Source organism: Urocitellus parryii, chromosome 1, assembly GCF_045843805.1.
Source record: "Urocitellus parryii isolate mUroPar1 chromosome 1, mUroPar1.hap1, whole genome shotgun sequence".
NCBI classification, from domain to species: domain Eukaryota; kingdom Metazoa; phylum Chordata; class Mammalia; order Rodentia; family Sciuridae; genus Urocitellus; species Urocitellus parryii.
The window spans coordinates 56,028,279-56,047,924 of record NC_135531.1 but is presented as its reverse complement, the minus strand read 5'-3'; the positions used below and the strand labels follow the sequence as shown (position 1 = coordinate 56,047,924).

The window sequence follows — 19,646 nt, the reverse complement described above, 5'->3', positions numbered from 1 at the left end:
AAACCATAGTGATAAAACCCATAATTTGGTAAAACTTAATAATAGCTATCATTTAAATCTAGTTTTTATGATACAATATTTAGTGCCTCTAATAATTTCTAGTATAGAACACCATTTTATAAATGAATTTATGACCAAAGGCCCAAATAAATTTTGTTTTGTGTTTCTCTTATATACATACTTTTACTTTGTAAATCTAGCATCCTTGCTTCTAGAAACTGCTTCCCCTTCCTTCTCTGCCCTTTGGCTATCAGGAAAGAGTCATGGCAGGATCCTACACCTGGCCTCTGAGCCTCTTCCCACAGTTTTGTGGACTGGAGATTATAAAAACATCACTTTGGTTATTCCCATTTGCCTAACAGTAATGCATGAGGCCTAGGAATTGTTGGTGGCTTGGTTACGCCACAGGGCTGCAGAAGTTGGTAGCATTCAGACAAAGAGGCTAAGGAGAAGCATTAGAGGTCCTGCTTCTGTCCTTCCACTTATACCTTATGGAAGCCATCCCTGTGTCCTGATAATAAATTCCCCTTTGGGCTCGAGCTCAAGTATGGAATCAGTAAACTCGTAATCCCCCAAATCTTAATTTCTACTGACTGCCCCTCTTCATGTGGGTTGAAAGTAGCTGGCACATGAGGATTTCATTCAAAGGCTGACTAGTTTCTGAAAGGATATTTGCTTAGTTTCTTCCTTCCTAATTTCAAACACATCTGAAAAATAAATCTTATCTACTTAAATAATTGCATTAAATATAGCCAAATCCATTTTTTACAGAAATAGAAAAATAATTCTAAAATTCATATAAACCACAAAGGACCCCAAATAGCCAAAACAATCTTTAGAAAGAAGAACAAAGCAGAAGGCATCATACTTCCTAATCTCAAAATGCATTACAAATCTACAGTAATTAAAACTAGGGTACTGGCATGGAGATGGACGTATTGAGAACAGAAAGCCCAATTCATCTTTAACAAGGGTGCCAAGAATACATAATAAGGCTGGGCATGGTGGCACATGCCTGAAATCCCAGCAACTAAGGGGACTGAGGCAGGAGGATCACAAATTCAAAGCCAGCCTCAGCAACTTATTGAAGTCCTGTTTCTAAGTAAAATATTAAAAATGGGCTAGGGATGTGACTCTCAGTGACTAAGCACCCCTGGGTTCAATCCCCAGTGGCCGCCCCCCAAAAATTTTAAAGAATATATAATGGGAAGAGGCTGGAGTATATACTTCAGGGTAGAGTAAGTGTTTAATATTTACAAAGCTCTGGGTTCAAAAAAGAATACAGAATAGGGAAAGGATAATGTCTTCAACGAATGATGTTGGAAAAACTGGATATCCACATGCAAAAAATTGAACCCTTATCTTACATAATATACAAAAATAAACAAAATGAATTAAAGACTTAAAAGTAAGACCTGAAATGTAAAAATCCTAGAAGAAATCATAGGAGAAAGATTCATAATATTAATCTTGGCAATGATTTTTTTATGTCACCAAAAACATAGGCAACAGAAGCAAAAATATATAAATAGAACTACATCAAATTAAAGAAAGCACTAGGGTTGGGGATGTGGCTCAAGTGGTATCGCACTCTCCTGGCATGCGTGAGGCCCAGGTTGGATCCTCAGCACCACATACAAACAAAGATCTTGTGTCCACCGAAAACTAAAAAATAAATATTAAAATTCTCTCTCTCTCTCTCAAAAAAAAAATAATAAAGAAAGAAAGCACTAAGCAGAATGAAAAGATAACTTACTGAATAGGAGAAAATATTTTAAAAAACTACATATATGATAAGGGGTTAATTTTCAAAATATATAAGGAACTACAATAGCCTAATAGCCAAAACAGAAAAAAAGAAATATTAATAACTTGATTTTAAAATGGACTGAGGACTTGAATAGACATTTCTCCAAAGAAGATAGACACATGAATAACAGGTATATAGAAAGATGTTCAACATCACTAATTGTCAAGGAAATACAAATCAGAATCACAATGAGGAAACACCTCATACCTGTTAGGATGACTATTATCAGAAAGATGAAAGATGACAAGTGTTGGTGAAGAAGTAAAAAAAACAGAATCCTTATGCACCGTTTGTAGGAATGCAAAAATGGTGCGATTGCTATGGAAAAGAGTGTGAAGGTTCCTCAAAGAATGAAAAATAGAATTATGCATGCATGACCCAGCAATCCCATTTCTGGGCATTTATCCAAAATAATTGAAATCAAAGTCTCAAAGAGATCTATGCACCCTATGTTCCCTGCAGCATTATTTACAATAGCCGCAATGTGTAAACAACCTAAATGTCAATTGCTGGATAAAGAAATGTGGTATATACATATAAGGGGACATTATTTATCCTAAAAGGAAGGAAATTCCCTGTTAGGATAAGTAATGTTATAGTTATCCCATTTTTGTACAATGGATAAACATTGAGGACATTATGCTGAATGAAATAAGCCAATCACAGATGGACAAATACTGCAAGATTCTGCTTATATGAAGTCTATAATAAAATAGTTAGCTAATAGAGGAAGAGAGTGGAATGGTGGTTGCCAAGAGTTGGGGGAGGGGTAAGTGGTAAATGGGAAGTTATTAATTAATGGGTTTAAAGTTTCAGTTGTGTAAAATAAATAAGTTTCGGAGATTTGCTATACAATATTTTGCCTATAATTGTGCATTTAAATTGAGAAAGTAGATTTCATGTTGTTTTCTTACCAACATAAAATAAAAATAATACCCTCCAAATTCATTCCAACAGCAGAACCTATTGAAAGCAAGTGGAAATATTTTGTTGTTGTTGCTGGCTAACTATAATGAGTTTCATTCTTTTGACTTCTTTTCTTTTTGTACTGGAGATTGAACCCGCCAGGGTGCTTTACCAGTTACCTACATCCCCAGTCCTTCTTATTTTTTATTTTGAGACAGGGTCTTGTCAAATTGCTGAGAGTCTCTCTAACTTGCTAAGTTACTGAGGTTGGCCTCAAACTTGCAATCCTCCTGTCTCAGTCTCCTGAGTTCCTGGGATTATAGGCCTGTGCTATCACACACACTGGCTAGGTCACCTTTATTTCTTAAAGAAAACTCAATCATACACCTCATTTTCCAATGTTATAACAAATTAATCAGGAAAGGAAAAAAATAAGTTCTTTTTTTAAAAAATATTTTTTTAGTTGTAGATGGCTACAATACTTTTATTTTATTTATTTATTTTTATGTGGTGTTGAGGATTGAACCCAGTGCCTCACACATGCTAGTTAAGTGCCCTACCACTGAGCCATGATGCCAACCCCAAGAAGTTCTTTGAATGCAGTGTTAGTGATGTTCTCTTTCAATGTGATAAACAAAAGAAAACATTTAGTAGAGCAGGTAAGAAATACTTAATGAGTCATGGGACCATGAAATAGAGATTTAAGTTACATAGTCCCCTTTGCTTATTCTGACACCTAAGGGCATAAGCAGTGGAAGAGACTACAAGCTTGCTCTTGGCTATCACAATTACATTTTAGGACATTTTTTCCATAGTGACCACAAAGTCCCTCTGCATTGCCAGTTACAAGTTGTCTGTGTGTGCCTTTTCAGCCTTGGCACAATTTCAGTTTCTTCCCTCATCTCAAATTCATATGGATCTGAATGTGGATATGAATATGGACATGGATCTGATATTGTGTGGCTACTCTGACCTTCAGATGACAATGTGCTCTGGAATTTTATGAAAGGAAAAAAATACCTTTTCCTACCTGACAAAAAGAAAGTCTTCACTCTGCCCAACAATAGCTCAAGACCTAAAAAACACTTATTAGGGACTATCTAACACCAACATCAAAGGAGCTGTCAGAAAAGTATGGAGAAAATTTAAAATATTTCCAGAGAATGGATACAGATAATTTTCATATACACAGATCATTTCCAATCAGTATGCTTGGGGACTCTTGAGTTTATACAGAACATATGTCAAACAACAACAGAAACCCAGTTATTTGTTGAAAAACCAATTATCAAATAATAAGCTAATTGTTTGAATGACCAAATCCATACAGTAGAACAATTTATCCTCAGTCCTCAAACATAGGCCTGCTTATTGTCCAGAAACTTTTTCCCTATCCAATTCAAACTAGTCCTCCATTACAAACCAACCAGATCTCATTTTTAATAATTTGGTTCATGGATGATGGCCACCTGGCTTTTGTTTGTCCTCCAAATCTATCTTCTTAGTTTTCCTCCATAAGTTCTAGTTTTCATCTTTTAATTAGCCTTATTTAAAAAAAAATTCCCCCCTGGCTGAAAAGATGTTTCCCAGCTGGTGGAAATTCCATTTTGATTTCCCCACACAGGATTTGGTGGAAATGAAGCTCATTTCTATAATTTGTGAATTGTTGTGCAATGTCAGATACTACCTATCAGTCCTATGTTTGCTTGCATTCATGTGCGTGTTTCTTGAGGGAAGAGCTTCATGAAAGCACTTTGGGAATATCATTGTTATTTATGCACCAGTGGCTGACGTTTGTATGGAGGGGGGGCATGTTGGAGAACAGTGTCTCTTTGGTGATGCTAATAAGTACCCCTGAGCTGGGATGACACAAGTTGCCAGACCCCCAAGTGGGAAAGACAGAGTTTTCCAAGTGAGTTCCAGTTCTAAGTAAGCCAGGGTTGTGGCTAAGTTGGTATGAAAGGAGAATGAGCCCTTGGCATGCAAGGTGAATGTGCCTGAGGTTCTCTCTAGGCCCAAATGAAGTGGGAGATGGACAAGAGGATGACCTACCACATTTGAGGCCAAGTTAGTGGGGGTTAAGCAATTTGTTTCTCTCCTCTTTTATTCCTCTAGTATAGCTTTATATTCTTTCTAAAATTCAGACAACTAAACAGTCACTAGGATGGAGAGAATGACATAGTTGCCAGTGTTCATGACCTTTGGGTGTTCTCCCTCTTTCCCTCCTCTGAGGTCTGAGGAGTATTTATAAAGTTAGGCAGGGGTAAGAAGACCTCCTGTTTAATGAAAGTGCAGTCCCTAAAAAGCTCAGAATTGTCCCGAATATGAAAATATTAAGTTCTGACACTACTAGGCAAATTATTGTTAATTTTGAGTATTTTTTAAACCCAAACTATAGCCATTTCCTTCCATTAAAACCCTGCAGTATGGTCTAATTGTGTATGATAATTTTAATAACACTACTAGGTGCTTTATAAGAAAGGAGGGAGTGGGATGGGGATATGACTCAGTTGGTAAAGTACTTGTGTCACATGCACTAAGGCTCTGGGCTTAATCCCCAGCACTACAGGAAAAAAAGGGGGGGATAGTAAAGCCCAAAGCAGAGCATCTCCATATTTCCCATAATTATGAACATACAGCAGAAGCAATGCTCTTCTTTGTTCATCAGGGAAGAGAAGTGTATACCTAACTTACGTCTGGACCCCTAAGTCATTTAATTAGACCTGTACATTTGCTAGTGAGCAGTAACAATATAGCTTCTCAGCTCTTCTTTCTACCATAGTACAGAAGTAATCCAGGTATGTGTACCCATTGAGTAGACAACACTGTCCCAGTGGTTCAGGTGGCTACTCAATTTATGGTGCAGTTACCTGTTAAGGAGTGTATACATAGTATAAACAACCGGGTGAAGTGACAGAGCTCAGCTAAAATTCAGAAGTCCATAGACCACCGAAAGTTAGTTTTCCATTAAGGAAATACTTATAAGAAACTGAACCAGGATAAAGCAAAAATTAAGGGACAGGAAGAAAGTTTGTAATTGCATTATGGCAATGTTCTACAAAATCAGACTTCAATTTCTGTCAAAGTTTTGGAGCTAAAAATGCCTCAAGTTTCTTAGTGAGTAGTATGAACAATTGTGTAAGTACTGTACTCTGACAATTTCCAGCATGATTCCATCCAAGTTGATGTGACAAGGTAGGATAAGGTCATGTGCATTTGGGTATTTTTATGCATGTGTATAACTTTGTTGATTTTGTTTGCAAAAATGAAAAATTTCCAAATGTTCACAGGAAGTATAATGAAGCATTTGGAAGACCAAGTAAAATGTCCTTCCTTATTCTTTGTCCCTGCCTCATTCTTTCTCCCACACCTTTAATTCACTAAGTTATGATCAAAATCATTCGTGAATAATGCTGGGCCACGCTGAAAATTTGTGACTGAGAGCTGGACCCTCGTCATCACCACGCACTTTGTCACTGAGAAAGGGTAACCCATGGTAACTAAGCTCCCATGAGTTAAGGGGCAGAGAGCCTCCCCTCCCTGCTGCTCTATAAAAGAGACCTAACCGAGGGACCCTACTGCCTTCTAGCACTCAGTCTGGGCAAAGGTGCGGGAAGAAAAGCCCAGGATCTCGGGAGCAGAGTGCTTAAGCTGCAAGGCCAAGCATGCCACCTAACTTCAAGCTCCAGTGTCACTTCATTCTGATCTTCCTGATGGCTCTAAGAGGAGAAAGCCGGTACCTAGAGGTAAGCCATCCCTAGATTGACCCATCACACATTTCTTATGAATGTTCAGCCTTGAGAGGCAGGCAGGTGGCCTCTGTTATCAACCTTTTATGAGGTTAGCTCTTTCTTTCCTCTGTATTGGGTCCTTTCCCCCGGTTTCGCCTAGACCTATCTTTCTCCTTGCCTCTGAGCATCTCTACTGCCTGCTTTTCTCTCGCCCATGGGGATGCCCTGGTCTGAGGGGAAAGGGTCTAAGACCTTCCCATTGTCTCCAGACACCCAAGACTTTCTTTTCACTTTGCTTCGAGGCAGATAGGGTGCCCAGCTCCTGGTGCATTTTCTTTCTCACGCCTTGAACTTTTCCGAACCTACCCATTTTCCTTGTCAGCTGCAAGAAACCGCGGAATATGACCCTTTCCTACTCTTCAGCGCCAACCTGAAGCGGGACCTGGCTGGGGAGCAGCCTTACCACCGTGCTCTGCGTAAGTCGGGGCTCGAGTCCGCTGGCGCCTGGGAGGCTGGGAGGTTAGGGTTGGACACCTAGTGTTAAGTGCCTCCCGGGATCTGGGCGTGATCCTGATTGCTAAGGCTGAGATCGGGAACCCCGAGCAGCCGAAATTGGGCCGGGCTCGCTGCAGTGCGCGCTGCAGAGCCGGAGAAGAGACAAACGAAGAAGGGTCGCCTAAGGCTGGTGCCGAGAGAGCTACGGTCCTGGATGCCTGGTTCCTTTCCCCTCCCCAGGGTGCCTGGACATGCTGAGCCTCCCGGGTCAGTTCACCTTCACCGCCGACAGGCCGCAGCTGCATTGCGCCGCGTTTTTCATCGCGGAGCCAGAGGAGTTCATCAACATCCACTATGACCTGGTCTCCATCGACTGTGAGGGCGGGGACTTCCTAAAGGTAAGGCGCCCGTCATTGCCTGAATGGGGGTAACCGGGGAATTGGAAAGGGCTGGAGTTGCTACCGCCGTGGAAAACAGATGACACTTCTCAATTAGACACTCTGCTGGTGCCGGTGTTGGAGAGGTGCGCTCGGGCTCCCAAGCTGCTGGAACTTGGTCCCAATTCCTAGAAAGACCTATCCCGATTGCCTGTAGGGCCGTTGCTGCTGGACGCTGCGTGGTTTAAACTTTTCGAGGCTCTGGGAAATTGAGAATTAGCAGCTTGAAACGTTGTGATGCAATCTGAAGCAGACAAAATATAATGAAAACTAACTGGCAGGAAGTCCACCTAGGAAGCCAGTCTTGGTGAGAATGCCAGCCACATACGTTTGAGATCCTTGAGATCCGAGCCCTTTTTCCTGCTGACCCCCCCCCCCCCCCTCTGTCTGAGCTGTTCCAGGCCAGCGGAGGTTGTCTGCAAAGTCTGGGTGATGCGACTTTGGAGCAGTAGGACACTGGCTACTGGGAGGGATTCTGTCGGGGAATCGAGTTTGAGTAGGTGGGAGGGGAGGAAAAGCCCCCCAATCTCACAGCTTCCCCATTACCAGTCTCCATATGTTTAATAGGTCAGTTTATATGGAGCTCTACTGTTCAATGAAAATAATCATGATTAAAACCTTCAAAATGAAATCATATTGTAACCTGTCAAACATGTGAGAAATAATTTGTAGCTGTGTTGGTAATTTTGTTAATGTGGATTATGTTGGACTCAGTAAACTAAAGATCCCTGGTAATTCTGAGAGTAAAGTCAATTGACTCTCACCTTTTGTTCAACCATAGATGGTAACAACAGGAAAAATTCTGTGTGTGTGTGTGTATGTGTGTGTGTGTGTGTGTGTGTGTGTGAGAGAGAGAGAGAGAGAGAGAGAGAGAGAGAGAGAGAGAGAGAGAGAGGAGAGAGAGAAGAATAAGTTTTTGCGAACTGGCAGATAAAATTGCTGCCCCTGTGTTTTCTTTTGCTACCTATTTTTGAGATATTTTGTTCATATTTCAATGAATAGAGGAAAGAAAGGAGCTGAATGAAATCCACGTTATGCTTTGGTGGAATTCTTCTAAAGGTGAGATATAGAAAATATGATCAAAATAAAAATGTATATTATTTATGATTTCATTTTACCAAAATAGTTGAAATGATAAAAATAAAGTATAAGAAACTCTCTTTATTTGACAACATCAAGTCTTAACATAAAAAAAAAGCATTAACTGGTTAATAATATTACTTGCAATGAACTTTCACAGTCAGAATACATACAAATGGAAAGGAAGCAGGCAGGGAGTGGGCTGCCAATTTCTCACCACTGAAGGCTTACTGCTGGGTAACTTTCCCCCCCATTTTAACATAGGAATTGATGAAAGTGACCAACTGTGTCTCTGTATTGTTATTTTTTTGGAAGGTATTTGATGGTTGGATCCTTAAGGGGGAGAAATTCCCCAGCTCCCAGGATCATCCTCTCCCCACCACTGAGCGGTACATAGATTTCTGTGAGAGTGGTCTTAGCCGAAGGAGCATCAGATCCTCCCAGAATGTGGCCATGATCTTCTTCAGGGTCCATGAACCAGGAAATGGTTTCACACTAACCATAAAGACAGACCCCAACCTCTTTCGTAAGTGATTTTCCTGCAGTCTCAGTAAAAAGACAAGACTTGGGGAATGAGGGGAGTCAAACTGCTTTTCCAAAATAGCATTATCTCACAGACTTAGAAAACTTGAACTGAGAAATGATGTTTGATCCTCAGCACCACATAAAATAAATAAATAGATAAGTAAATAGAATAAAGGTATTATGTCCATCTACAACTGAAATTCACTTATAATTGGAAATGATCTAAGGGTTATTTTCTGATCATTATTATGAAAATCAAGTCACACTTGTTAATTTATTTCCCAGGCTAAGTAGTATACTAATTTAGGGTGGGTACAATTCTATTTTTTCCTCCAAAGTCTTGTTCAGATCTCCTAAGATACTATGATGCTTTCAGTGGGAAATTTCAATTTCCCAAGTCATTCCACTGATCCAGGATAAGTTTGAAGGATGAGATATGAAGTTGTGATCTAGAACTACCTAGGCAAAAACTGAAAGGATGCATATCAGAGACATGGTGGACAGATGTCATGTCCTGAGCAGAGGATTGAACCAGAATACTTTTGTGTTGTCTTCTGATACTGAACTCACCACCCTAATTTATTTCATTTCTGGTGGAGACACACATATTCTATAAAACTACAGTTCAGGCCTGAAGCCTATTATTTTAATTAAATCGAGTTCACTCATTGGCTTATTTTTTCCTATTAGAAGAAAAACATTTTTAAAAATCAGAAGATGAAAGAATATCAACCATTTAGGTTACATATACTAGTATTAATATTAATACTTCAAAAAGTTGAAGGATGGGGCCTAATCTGCCCAAGAATAATGTACTACTAGTCTTCTGACTTCTATTTTTAAAAAAATAAACAATAATTTTTTTAAAGAAGCTCCCCTGCCTCCAGAAAAGGCAGTTTCTGAGGACTGGTACAGAATAATTCTTGAGGACAAAAGAAAATGTTTCTCCTACATGTGGTGAGAAGTCAAAAGAAGTCTTCTAGAATTATGAACTTTCAGTTCTTTTTGAAATTAAAAGTGTGATTAAAAATATAAGAAGGAGGCAAGAGGTAGGTTAATCAGACTTTTTCTGATTAACCAGGAACTTTTGCCATAATCAACAAAAATGCAAATTCTTCTGTTTCAAAGTTAGAAAAATAAATACAAGTCTAGATTTGAGATACAAAACAAAAAAGTTTCCAGAAATTCCGGAGAGTAATTGAATGTTAAAAGCTTACGTTTTGGGGACTGGGATTGTGGCTCAGTGGTAGAGCGGTTTCCTGGCACATGTGAGGCACTGGGTTTGATCTTCAGCACCACATAAAATAAATAGATAAGTAAATAGAATAAAGGTATTATGTCCATCTACAACTGATTTTTTTTAATTTGTTTTAATCAATATCACTGAACATTTGGCAAATATTTATTAGACTTAAGCCTGCTATTTTTCCCAGCCTATCTTGTTGCTATTTTAAAATAAAATCATTTGTTTATTTTTATTAATTTTTTAATATTTTTTTTGGTTATAGGTGGGTACAATATCTTTATTTTATTTTTATGTGGTGCTGAGATTGAACCCAGTGCCTAATGCATGCTAGGCAAACGCTTTACCTCTGAGCCACAACCCCAGCCCTATTTATTTATTTATTTATTTATTTTTAAACAACATTATGGCTCCAAATTCTATGAGTGAAGACTTCAGACATACAGAGTTGGAATTCTAGCCTCACCTTTAAGCCTGGATTGTTCCATATTCCTAGCTTGAACCTAGATCCTAGTTGACAGAAGTCTTCATAGAACAATACACCAGTTAGTATTGTTTGTCTGGTTAACAATTCATGTCTTGTTGTTGTAAAAAACAGAACCCTGTGAGATAAAGTGAGAAGCCCCCTTGTGCCCAGGGTCTCCTGACAATATCTAAATATCAGTGATGATTTATTCCCCAACTCCTTCCTTTCTCCAAATCGTCATGTGATATATATTTTCTTCCTGGCACAAGATTCTAGGCCATGAACATAAATCTAGAATAAGGAGACAATAAACTTCTATTAAAACCCAGCAAACCAAGTAATGCAAATGTAACATTTTGTTTCCTACAAAGCTTGCAATGTCATCTCTCAGACTCCAAATGGAAGATTCACCCTGGTAGTTCCACACCAGAATCGAAACTGCAGCTTCTCCATAATTTATCCAGTAGTGATCAAAATATCTGATCTTACTCTGGGACGCTTACATGGTGTTCAGTCAAAGGTGAGTGACTTACTTGCTTCCTAATCATTTGGTAAAGCCACAGCTTTATCAGAGGAAAAGGAAACCTGGCATCAGCAAATTGGAGTATTATGTCCCTCTGGTTATTAAATCTCATGTTTGCCCCAGCTTCTTTAATAAAAGCCCTCTTCTATTTCTGTTATGCTGTCAGAACCCTACTCAGGTGCCCATTCTGACTATTTCAATACTTTTCTTGTGATGTAAGAAATGCTTTCAACTGGTAAAGTTGTAGTATGTAATTACAATTGAACTCTCTTGTACTTGCCTCTTTTACAAAAATTCTCTCCTAGCAGAACCTCCTGTGAGTCATCTACACAGCTGTTTCTGATTATTGGAATTTTTTTTTGACATGAAGGAAGTATCTCATTGACAGAACTGTGGTATGAAAGAATGCTAACTGTAGCATAAAATACGAAATTGGATTTTTTATATTTCAAAGACAGTAAAGTTTTGAAGAGTTGTTTGAAACACATCAAATTTTATGCATTTTGCATGAAAATATTAGTTGATAATCCATATCAATTTTCTTTCAAATGATTTTCTGAATGGACTTAAAATTAATGTTGAACTTATCCACATTTACTTGTACTGGTAGCATTTTCCCTATGAGTCATCCTTATTTCCTATTACTTTCTCATATGACCAAGTTAAGATGACACACATTTGCTGGTATCAAAGTGGTCATAGTGGGCTGGGATTGTGGCTTAGAGGTAAAGCACTCGCCTAGCATGCGAGAGGCACTGGGTTCGATCCTTAGCACCACATGAAAATAAAATAATGATATTGTGTCCACCTGTAACTAAAAATAAATATATTTTTTAAAAAGATAGTCATAGTTCCTAATCAGACAGATTCAAGTGGAGCCAAATTAATAGACCGGGACTGAGAAAAGCAAATTTCCAATTTCCTCTAGTCCTAAATTCATGGGTAACTGCCATTTTTTTTTAAAGTTGGACCTTAATGGAAGAATAGTTCTTTGATAAGCACATCTTTTAATATCTTTGCTCTAGTCTTCTTGGCTTGATATTGTTTGCATGCCATTCTTGATGTAAAAGGCGGTGTGATAGCAGGTGAAGAGATCTGTCCTTTCAGTACTGAGGCTATAAGAAATAATGTTAGTGTTTCCTCTTAACAATTTAGAGCTTCCAGTGTCCTAGGCATTTATTCTTCTCAGTGAGACCGCTGTCTCTAAATAAAATACAAAATAGGGCTGGGGATGCAGCTCGGTGGTTGAGGGCCCCTGAGTTTAATCCCGGGTACCCACCCCCCGAAAAAAAATTTTTTCTGATGCTGAAAATTGGCAATGAACAAGACACGTCCTGAGACAGGCAAAGCTGCCATGCATTTCTACTAGGGGCAAGTGCTGTACAGAAAATGCAGCTCAGTGGTTTGATAGACAATAAACTGGGAACAAGGAGGTGAAGAGAGGGAGGAACTATCTGATATAAGGTAATCAGGAAAGAAATCTTCTAAGAAGGAGACATTTAAAGCAAGACCTGAGTAATAGATCAGGAGCCAGATCTGGGGAAAAAAGAAAGAGTAAAGGCAACAGTGGTGCTGAGGCTGAGAGACAGGACTGAACCTGCTGGGTTCTAGAAATGGGAAGAAGACAAGATAGCGGGGACTTGTGTGAGATGTCTTAGGGAGATGGGCAACACAATAGTGTGGAGAACCCTGTTGCCCATATTAAATAAAATGAGAAACCATTGGAGAGGTCAAACAGGAACGCAACATGACCTGATATATGTTTATGTCTAAAGACCCTCTGGCTTCTACACAGTGAATGGGCTGTAGGGACCATATTGCTGTTTTCACGGTCCTCAGGAGATAGATGTCTCTTTGGTTGTTATTTGTGTATCCACCAAGACTATTTCCTAAAATAAAACATTCCAGCTTTCTTATGCATTGGAAAGTGAGTTTCACCAAGGGAAGCTTCAGTTTTGCACATTGAGTACTGTGGGGAACTCTACATTAGGTACAAGGAGTCTAGGTACTCCTTTGGCACATTGTTGTAACCTAGCAAGAGATGGATAGTAACTTAGAACTTCAAGAAAGACATCTCAAGGATCGCTGCTGAAGAATGGAACCCCAGATAGGTCCCTACTCAACTCAGTTTCTGTCATTGTTTATAAGAAAACTGCAGAGGATTACAAAGAAGACAGAAATGTCATTCAACACTTAGGAATGTTAGGTTAGGTCCACCTAACTAAGTTAGGTCCACCTAACTTCCTTGTCTCTTGTTTTGGTTCCCTCATTTTAGTTTCCACTTCTTACCAACTTTTTAAATTCCCATTTTTTTTTCCTCTCTCTCTCTCAAGGCTGCCTTTTCCCTTCAACACCACCTGCTGAAATTTGGAACCTAAAGAACTGAGTGGAAACTTTAGTCTGTAGAGATGTTCCCCCAGGACATCCTCTACTCAAGGGAAAGGCAGTTTAGTCTTTTTTCCCTTCACCACTAAGTAGCTCATTAACTCTCAATTCAAAAACATGAAACCTTGTGCACATTGGGGCTAATTAAATCTCTATTTCATCATTTGATGAAATTATGTGAAAAGAACCTAAGCCTAGAACGCTGCACATAGTAGGCCCTTTAAAAATTGATGTCCCAGGGCTGGGGTTGTGGCTCAGTGGTAGAGTGCTTACCTAGCATGTGTGAGGCACTGGGTTCGATTCTCAGCACCACATATCAATCAATAAATAAAGGTCCATCAATAACTAAAAACATCTTTTAAAAAAAATTTAAAAAAAAAAGATGTCCCCACCAGATGCTGCACACCTCTGATTCCAGCAACTTGGGAGGTTGAAACAGAAGAATTGCTAGTTCAGGACCAGCTTCAGCAACTCAGTGAGGTCCTAAACAAATTAGTAAGACATTTTCTCAAAATAAAATTAAAAGGGCAGAGTATGTAGCCTAGTGGAAAAGAGCCCCTGAGTTAAATCTCCAGTGCCAAAACAATAAAAAATAAAAAAAACAAAAAACATTTGCCAATTCATTAGCTAAGCAATTGCTATTATAAGTTATCTTCTAACTTGTAGTTTCATTCCAGTTGTTTTTCAGTGTCTTTCTAAATGTTGGAGTGTGTGTGTGTGTGTGTGCGTGCGCGTGCGTGTGCGCACACACGTACATGTGTGTGTTTTAAAGTTCCCTATCTAGATTTTGGTTCCTGTGTGTCAGGGTCTATCTGGTTAACTTCTGGGCACCTGTCACATGCCACTTAATAAATTCACTTCCATTGAAGAAAAAATTCACAGGCCAAACTGACTACACAAATTTTGGGAGACAATATGAACTGAAAATGTGAGGACCATTATTTTAAAAATTATTAGGAATTTCAACACAGAGACAATAGAGCATTAAACCAAGCAGAGGTCCCTTCTGAGCTTTGAAGGTGATGATAAGTCTAGCTAACTTGGGCCCCCAAATCAGAATTTTATCCTTTTAAAAATATACTCATAATCAAAATAAACCCTTATTGGTAGAAAAGATGTGTTCCAACGTGGAGAAATTCTTTTCTAAAGAAGAGAAAGTGGTGAGTCAAAGGGAAAAACCAATGCGCATGCCCAACTTATAAAATGCCGATAATCAACTTTATTTAACTCTGACTTCATGTATTAAGAAATTCAAATAATTCAGTATGTATGTCCAAGAGATTTGAAAAGCAAAGCATTTTTGGATTCCATTTTCATACATTTTATATCAAGCTTCCGGCCCTTAAGCTTAAAATTATGAAAAAAAAAAATACCAGGCACACACATTTAAAAAAATGATTACTCAACTGGTTTAGAAAAGCAATTCTTGTGATTTTTTTTTTCCGTTAAAAATGTCTTCATTTCCGGAGTCTCAGATGTTAAATTCAATGATGCTGCCAGGATGTTGAAGGCTGATTGAGTGAATTCGACTATCCACCATTGACCAAATAGTTTGGCTTTTGTAATTTGTTTAAATGTATTCTTTGGTGCTTTATTCTCTTAGAAACCCCCTGCAGGTTGTGGGGGAATAGGAGACTTTGTGGAATTGCTGGGAGGAACTGGATTGGACCCTTCCAAGATGATGCCTTTAGCTGATCTTTGCTACCCCTTTCATGGCGCTGGTGAGTTAACATTTCCTTGCATAAAATACCCAATTTTTAAAAATACATTTTGGAAGATGAATTCCACCACAAAAATCTTTCATATGTTGATCCAGTACGGAAATACAGTTAGGCCTATGTATAATATCAAACTCTATTACTAAAAATCTGACATAAAGAGATAAACCTATGGAACAATTAGGACATATATTTAAGGTTGGTCCTATGTAGAACTGTGAAAAATACAAAGCTTTTCAATTTTTTCCCTGTTCTTAGTGGTCCCTGCTTTCATTTCCTGAAGACTAAAGGGTTGCTTACCAACTAAAATGATTCAATAGTAGATCTATCATCAATTAATAATAGTATAATAATGAAATTCTATTTAAGTTTCTATGTATGTGAATAAGTGTATTAGTCATAGTAAATGAACACCAAAGAGGTAAGCTTTTTCAGAAATTTTCTGAACTGTCGAATATCCCTAACTTGTGACAGCCACACCAGTCTCTCAAAGGCCAATAGGATCCAGAGGTAAATTTTGAAATCCAAAAGTGGGCACCAGTTATAAATGACTTAGTGCATAGTTGCCAAATAGAACCAGATCTTCTTTATCAGGAACCAATGAGGATTTGCTCAGGTCAGTGAGGATAGGTGGAAATTACTGATGCTCATACCAATCTAATCAAATATGTATGTGTGTGTTGGGGGGTGGATTATATAAAATATTTTTGTAAGAGTCACTTCCATACTTGTACTTTAGGTACAGGAATCTCCGGTTACCATTACAGAGACAAAAGTAAAACAGAAATGAAACATACAAGTGTCTAATCTTAAAGACACTTCCTGTCCTGTCACCACAGATATTATCAGCTAGGTAATGAAGCTACAAAACAGTCATTTTGTTAGTTGTGCCCTGGTATAATTAAAACCAGATCAGCACACCAGTATTTTCTCTCTGAACTCATGCTGGTACCTGGATATCTCTGAAACAGAATTAATACACACAGGTAAGAACTAAGGCCTGATGTGTCCTCTACCCTTTGTGGATACCCTGAATGAAAAAGTTTCAGGTAAAGAAAACAGAGACAGAAGCAAGGTACAGAGGGCAAAGTAAAAGAGGCTGCTGTCTGAGTTGCCAGCTTTATTTATATCCATAGGTTACCTTAGTTCATTGGTATCATTAGAACATATTTTTCAATGAATAAAGTTACTGTTATATGAGTAGGTTAGGGCTCAGTGACCTAACTGTATTGTCTAACAAGAGAGTTTCTTTATTTCTAAAAGCTGAGTGTCTGGGATTAAGGTCAAGGCTGATAAGACTCTAGCACAGATCCTCCTCACGAAGGACATTACCATAGTAGCTAAGCATTGAGCATGTATTAGTCATCCTACTAGTTCCTGGAAAAACTGCAGAATATTACAACCACGGGAAACAGGGGCCCATTTACCCCCTGTGAGTTTGCTCACCAGAGGAACACTGCCTTGTACATTTCCAAAGCCAGAATCCTTACAGTTTCAGATGAGATTAAAGGCAGAACTGAGCTCAAGGAAAGCTTTCTCATCGAAGTAAGAAAGGGTGGATTTCTAAAAGCCCACTTTGCTGAAGATTAGACGATTCATTTATGCCAACACCTGAGCCCTGGTTCCAAATGTTTGTATGCATGGCTTTTCTGACCTGGCTCATGTTTCCTCTGAGGCACTGTGTGGAGAGAAGACCTTGAGGATGTCTATGTGAATAGGGTAAAAAGATTGGGACTTAAGGGCTGGGTTGTGGCTCAGTGGTAGAGCACTTGCCTAGCATATGTGAGGCACTGGGTTCAATCCTAGGCACCACATAAAAATAAACAAATAAAATAAAGGCATTGTGTCCATTTACAACTTAAAAAAAAAGATTGGGACTGAATAACATGCATGCCTTAAAATTTAAATAATTGAAGCAAAGTTCATTTTTTTCTGCTAGAATTATATGACTTCAATAAGGCAAAAGAATAAGATTGAGGCCCCAAAATAATTTTTTTTTGCTTAAATTATCTAGATAATGAAAGCCAATATTAAGATGCTTTTAAGGCTTGAACTATATCACTCTGTGGCTCAGTTTAGACATTTTAGATTTTTTTATCCACTCTGTTTTTATGAGTTTCTCCTAAATTTTTCAAAAAATCTGTAGATATAAATTTAATTAGAAATTAGGTGAAATTTTAGACAAATTATATGCAGATTAACTATAGGAAATAAGGCATACTATATAGATTAAAATCCAAAGCAAGATCTGAAAGAAAGAATGATTTTCGGGGCTGGGGATGTGGCTCAAGCAGTAGCACGCTCGGGTTCCATCCTCAGCACCACATACAAACAAAGATGTTGTGTCCGCCGAAAACTAAAAAATAATATTAAAAATAAAAAAAGAATGATTTTCCAAATTATTTAAATAAAGACAAATTTGGCTCTCCTGGAAGAAGTTACCCTAGGATCTCTGGAACTTATTTTAAAATGATTATACAGTTTATATTTGTTGTGTTTTCAAATTGACTTTACCTCACTAACATTACAGAATTGTTTTACTTCCTTTAAGCCCAGGTAATATTTGTAAGCTACCTGTTACACAATTACAATGCCATTTCTTAGAATTTAGCCACACCTTAAGAAACAATAGGTATGGGCAGGGGGACTGAGCAGAAAGAATTATTGTAAGACTGAAAAATCTTGCTTCAGGAACCAATTTGAGGCTAGAGAAATAAGAAGAAAGCAATTTTTAATAAAATAATGACCTTTAATATATAACTGCTCATGCATAACTTCATGAAAAGAGATATAAAAGCTGTCAGATGCTTATACAGATAATGAAAATATTGAATGTGAGACAAGTAAGAATGTTTTAAGCTATTCCACATGAGAAAGAAAAAAAAATGAGGAAGCATTCAAGTGGACAATAGAACAAAAGCTGGTATAATCAGGGCATTTCTACACCCTGCACATGATTCTTTTTTAAAATTCATTTACTTAATTTAATTAGGTATACATGAAAGCAGAATGCATTTTGATTCATTGTGCATAATTGCAGCCCAACTTTTCATTTCTCTGTACACAGTGTAGAGTTGCATTATATGTGCAGTCATACATGTATCTAGGGTAATAATGTCCATCACATTCCACCATTTTTCCTGCAACCATAACCCTTGATTCCTCTTTTTTTGTTGTTGTTATTGATGGATACAATACCTTTATTTATTTTTATGTAGTGCTGAAGATTGAACCCAGTACCTAATGTATGCCAGCAAGTGCTCTACCACTGAGCCACAACCCCATCCCTGCCCATGAAAATGATTTTAAATGTGTAAATCAGACTTGTTATCTAGACTCAGAAAATGAAGAAAATATTTTCATCTACATAAATATCCAGCAGTACATTTCCTCAGCAACTCCAGATGCTGTGACAATCATACACTGCCCCTGCCAATGTCCAACCTCTCCCTGAAGGGCAATATTGTCCCCATCAAGAACACTGACCCAGGGCCCCTATGCAGAGATGACTCATTACCTTTGCCTTCTTTAACACCCTAGCTTTGCAGGAGAGCAGGAAAAAGGCCTGGAGATGTTCTCTTGCCTCTTTCCAGCTAGTTGTGGCTTACAGTATTCTTGCACATGAGGAGAAAAGCTGAGTTCAATTTCAGGATTCTTATTAATTATATACTACAATAAAAACAAAAACACATTTCAACTAAAAGTGGCTCGAGTACGATAAATGAAAATTCATTGCCTCACTTTTGTTGTGCTTAAATAATCTAGTCAACAGCAATGAGTTGGCTATAGTTTCTAACCTGCTGGGAAACTTTTATTTTTTCCATCAATTACAGCCCAAGTGAAAATTGGCTGTGACAACACTGTGGTGCGCATGGTCTCCAGTGGAAAACAAGTAAATCGTGTGACATTTGAGTATCGTCAACTAGAACCATTTGAACTGGAAAACCAAAATGGAAATAGCATCCCGGAATTCTGTTTGTCCAATCTTTGAATAACCAGCTCAGTGATTTCCATGCTGCTAGCTAAGTGAGTTCTTCATGGCTATTGCATGTCATTTTGATGACCAGACAGTGAAAAGCATTTCAAGCCAGTCAGTATTCCTTCCAGGCCATGAACATATATATGGACATTCATTTTTGTACTTTGCTTCCTTTTTGATTGTAATATCTCAATGAACACATGGTAGAAAATCAACCCTGCTTGGCTAAAAACAAATTTTAACTGAAAATACTTGTAGTTGTTTGGTGTACTACAAATCTTAACTGTTAAGACAGTGTTAAGGAATGTGCAATGAACAGTTGTATCCCCAAAGGAAGTCCTACAAAAA

At 38.2% G+C, this 19,646-nt stretch overlaps 1 protein-coding gene across 1 annotated transcript; it reads left to right on the top strand.

The window, feature by feature from the left end:
* Positions 1–6,381: 6,381 nt before the first annotated feature.
* Positions 6,382–19,310, top strand: Crhbp (corticotropin releasing hormone binding protein). The gene is made up of 7 exons (XM_026404119.2): positions 6,382–6,462; positions 6,830–6,923; positions 7,183–7,340; positions 8,775–8,985; positions 11,065–11,213; positions 15,205–15,322; positions 19,153–19,310. Exons 1-7 carry the CDS (start codon positions 6,382–6,384, stop codon positions 19,308–19,310), a joined length of 969 nt encoding a protein of 322 aa, XP_026259904.1.
* The last annotated feature ends 336 nt before the right edge of the window (positions 19,311–19,646 follow it).

What these genes read in the sequence shown, in the direction of transcription:
- Crhbp (XM_026404119.2), top strand. Translation starts at nt 6,382, where the DNA reads ATGCCACCTAACTTCAAGCTCCAGTGTCACTTCATTCTGATCTTCCTG. An exon ending in GAGAAAGCCGGTACCTAGAG is followed by an intron (nt 6,463 to 6,829) that starts GTAAGCCATCCC and finishes TTTCCTTGTCAG; the next exon opens with CTGCAAGAAACCGCGGAATA. An exon ending in TACATGGTGTTCAGTCAAAG is followed by an intron (nt 11,214 to 15,204) that starts GTGAGTGACTTA and finishes TTATTCTCTTAG; the next exon opens with AAACCCCCTGCAGGTTGTGG.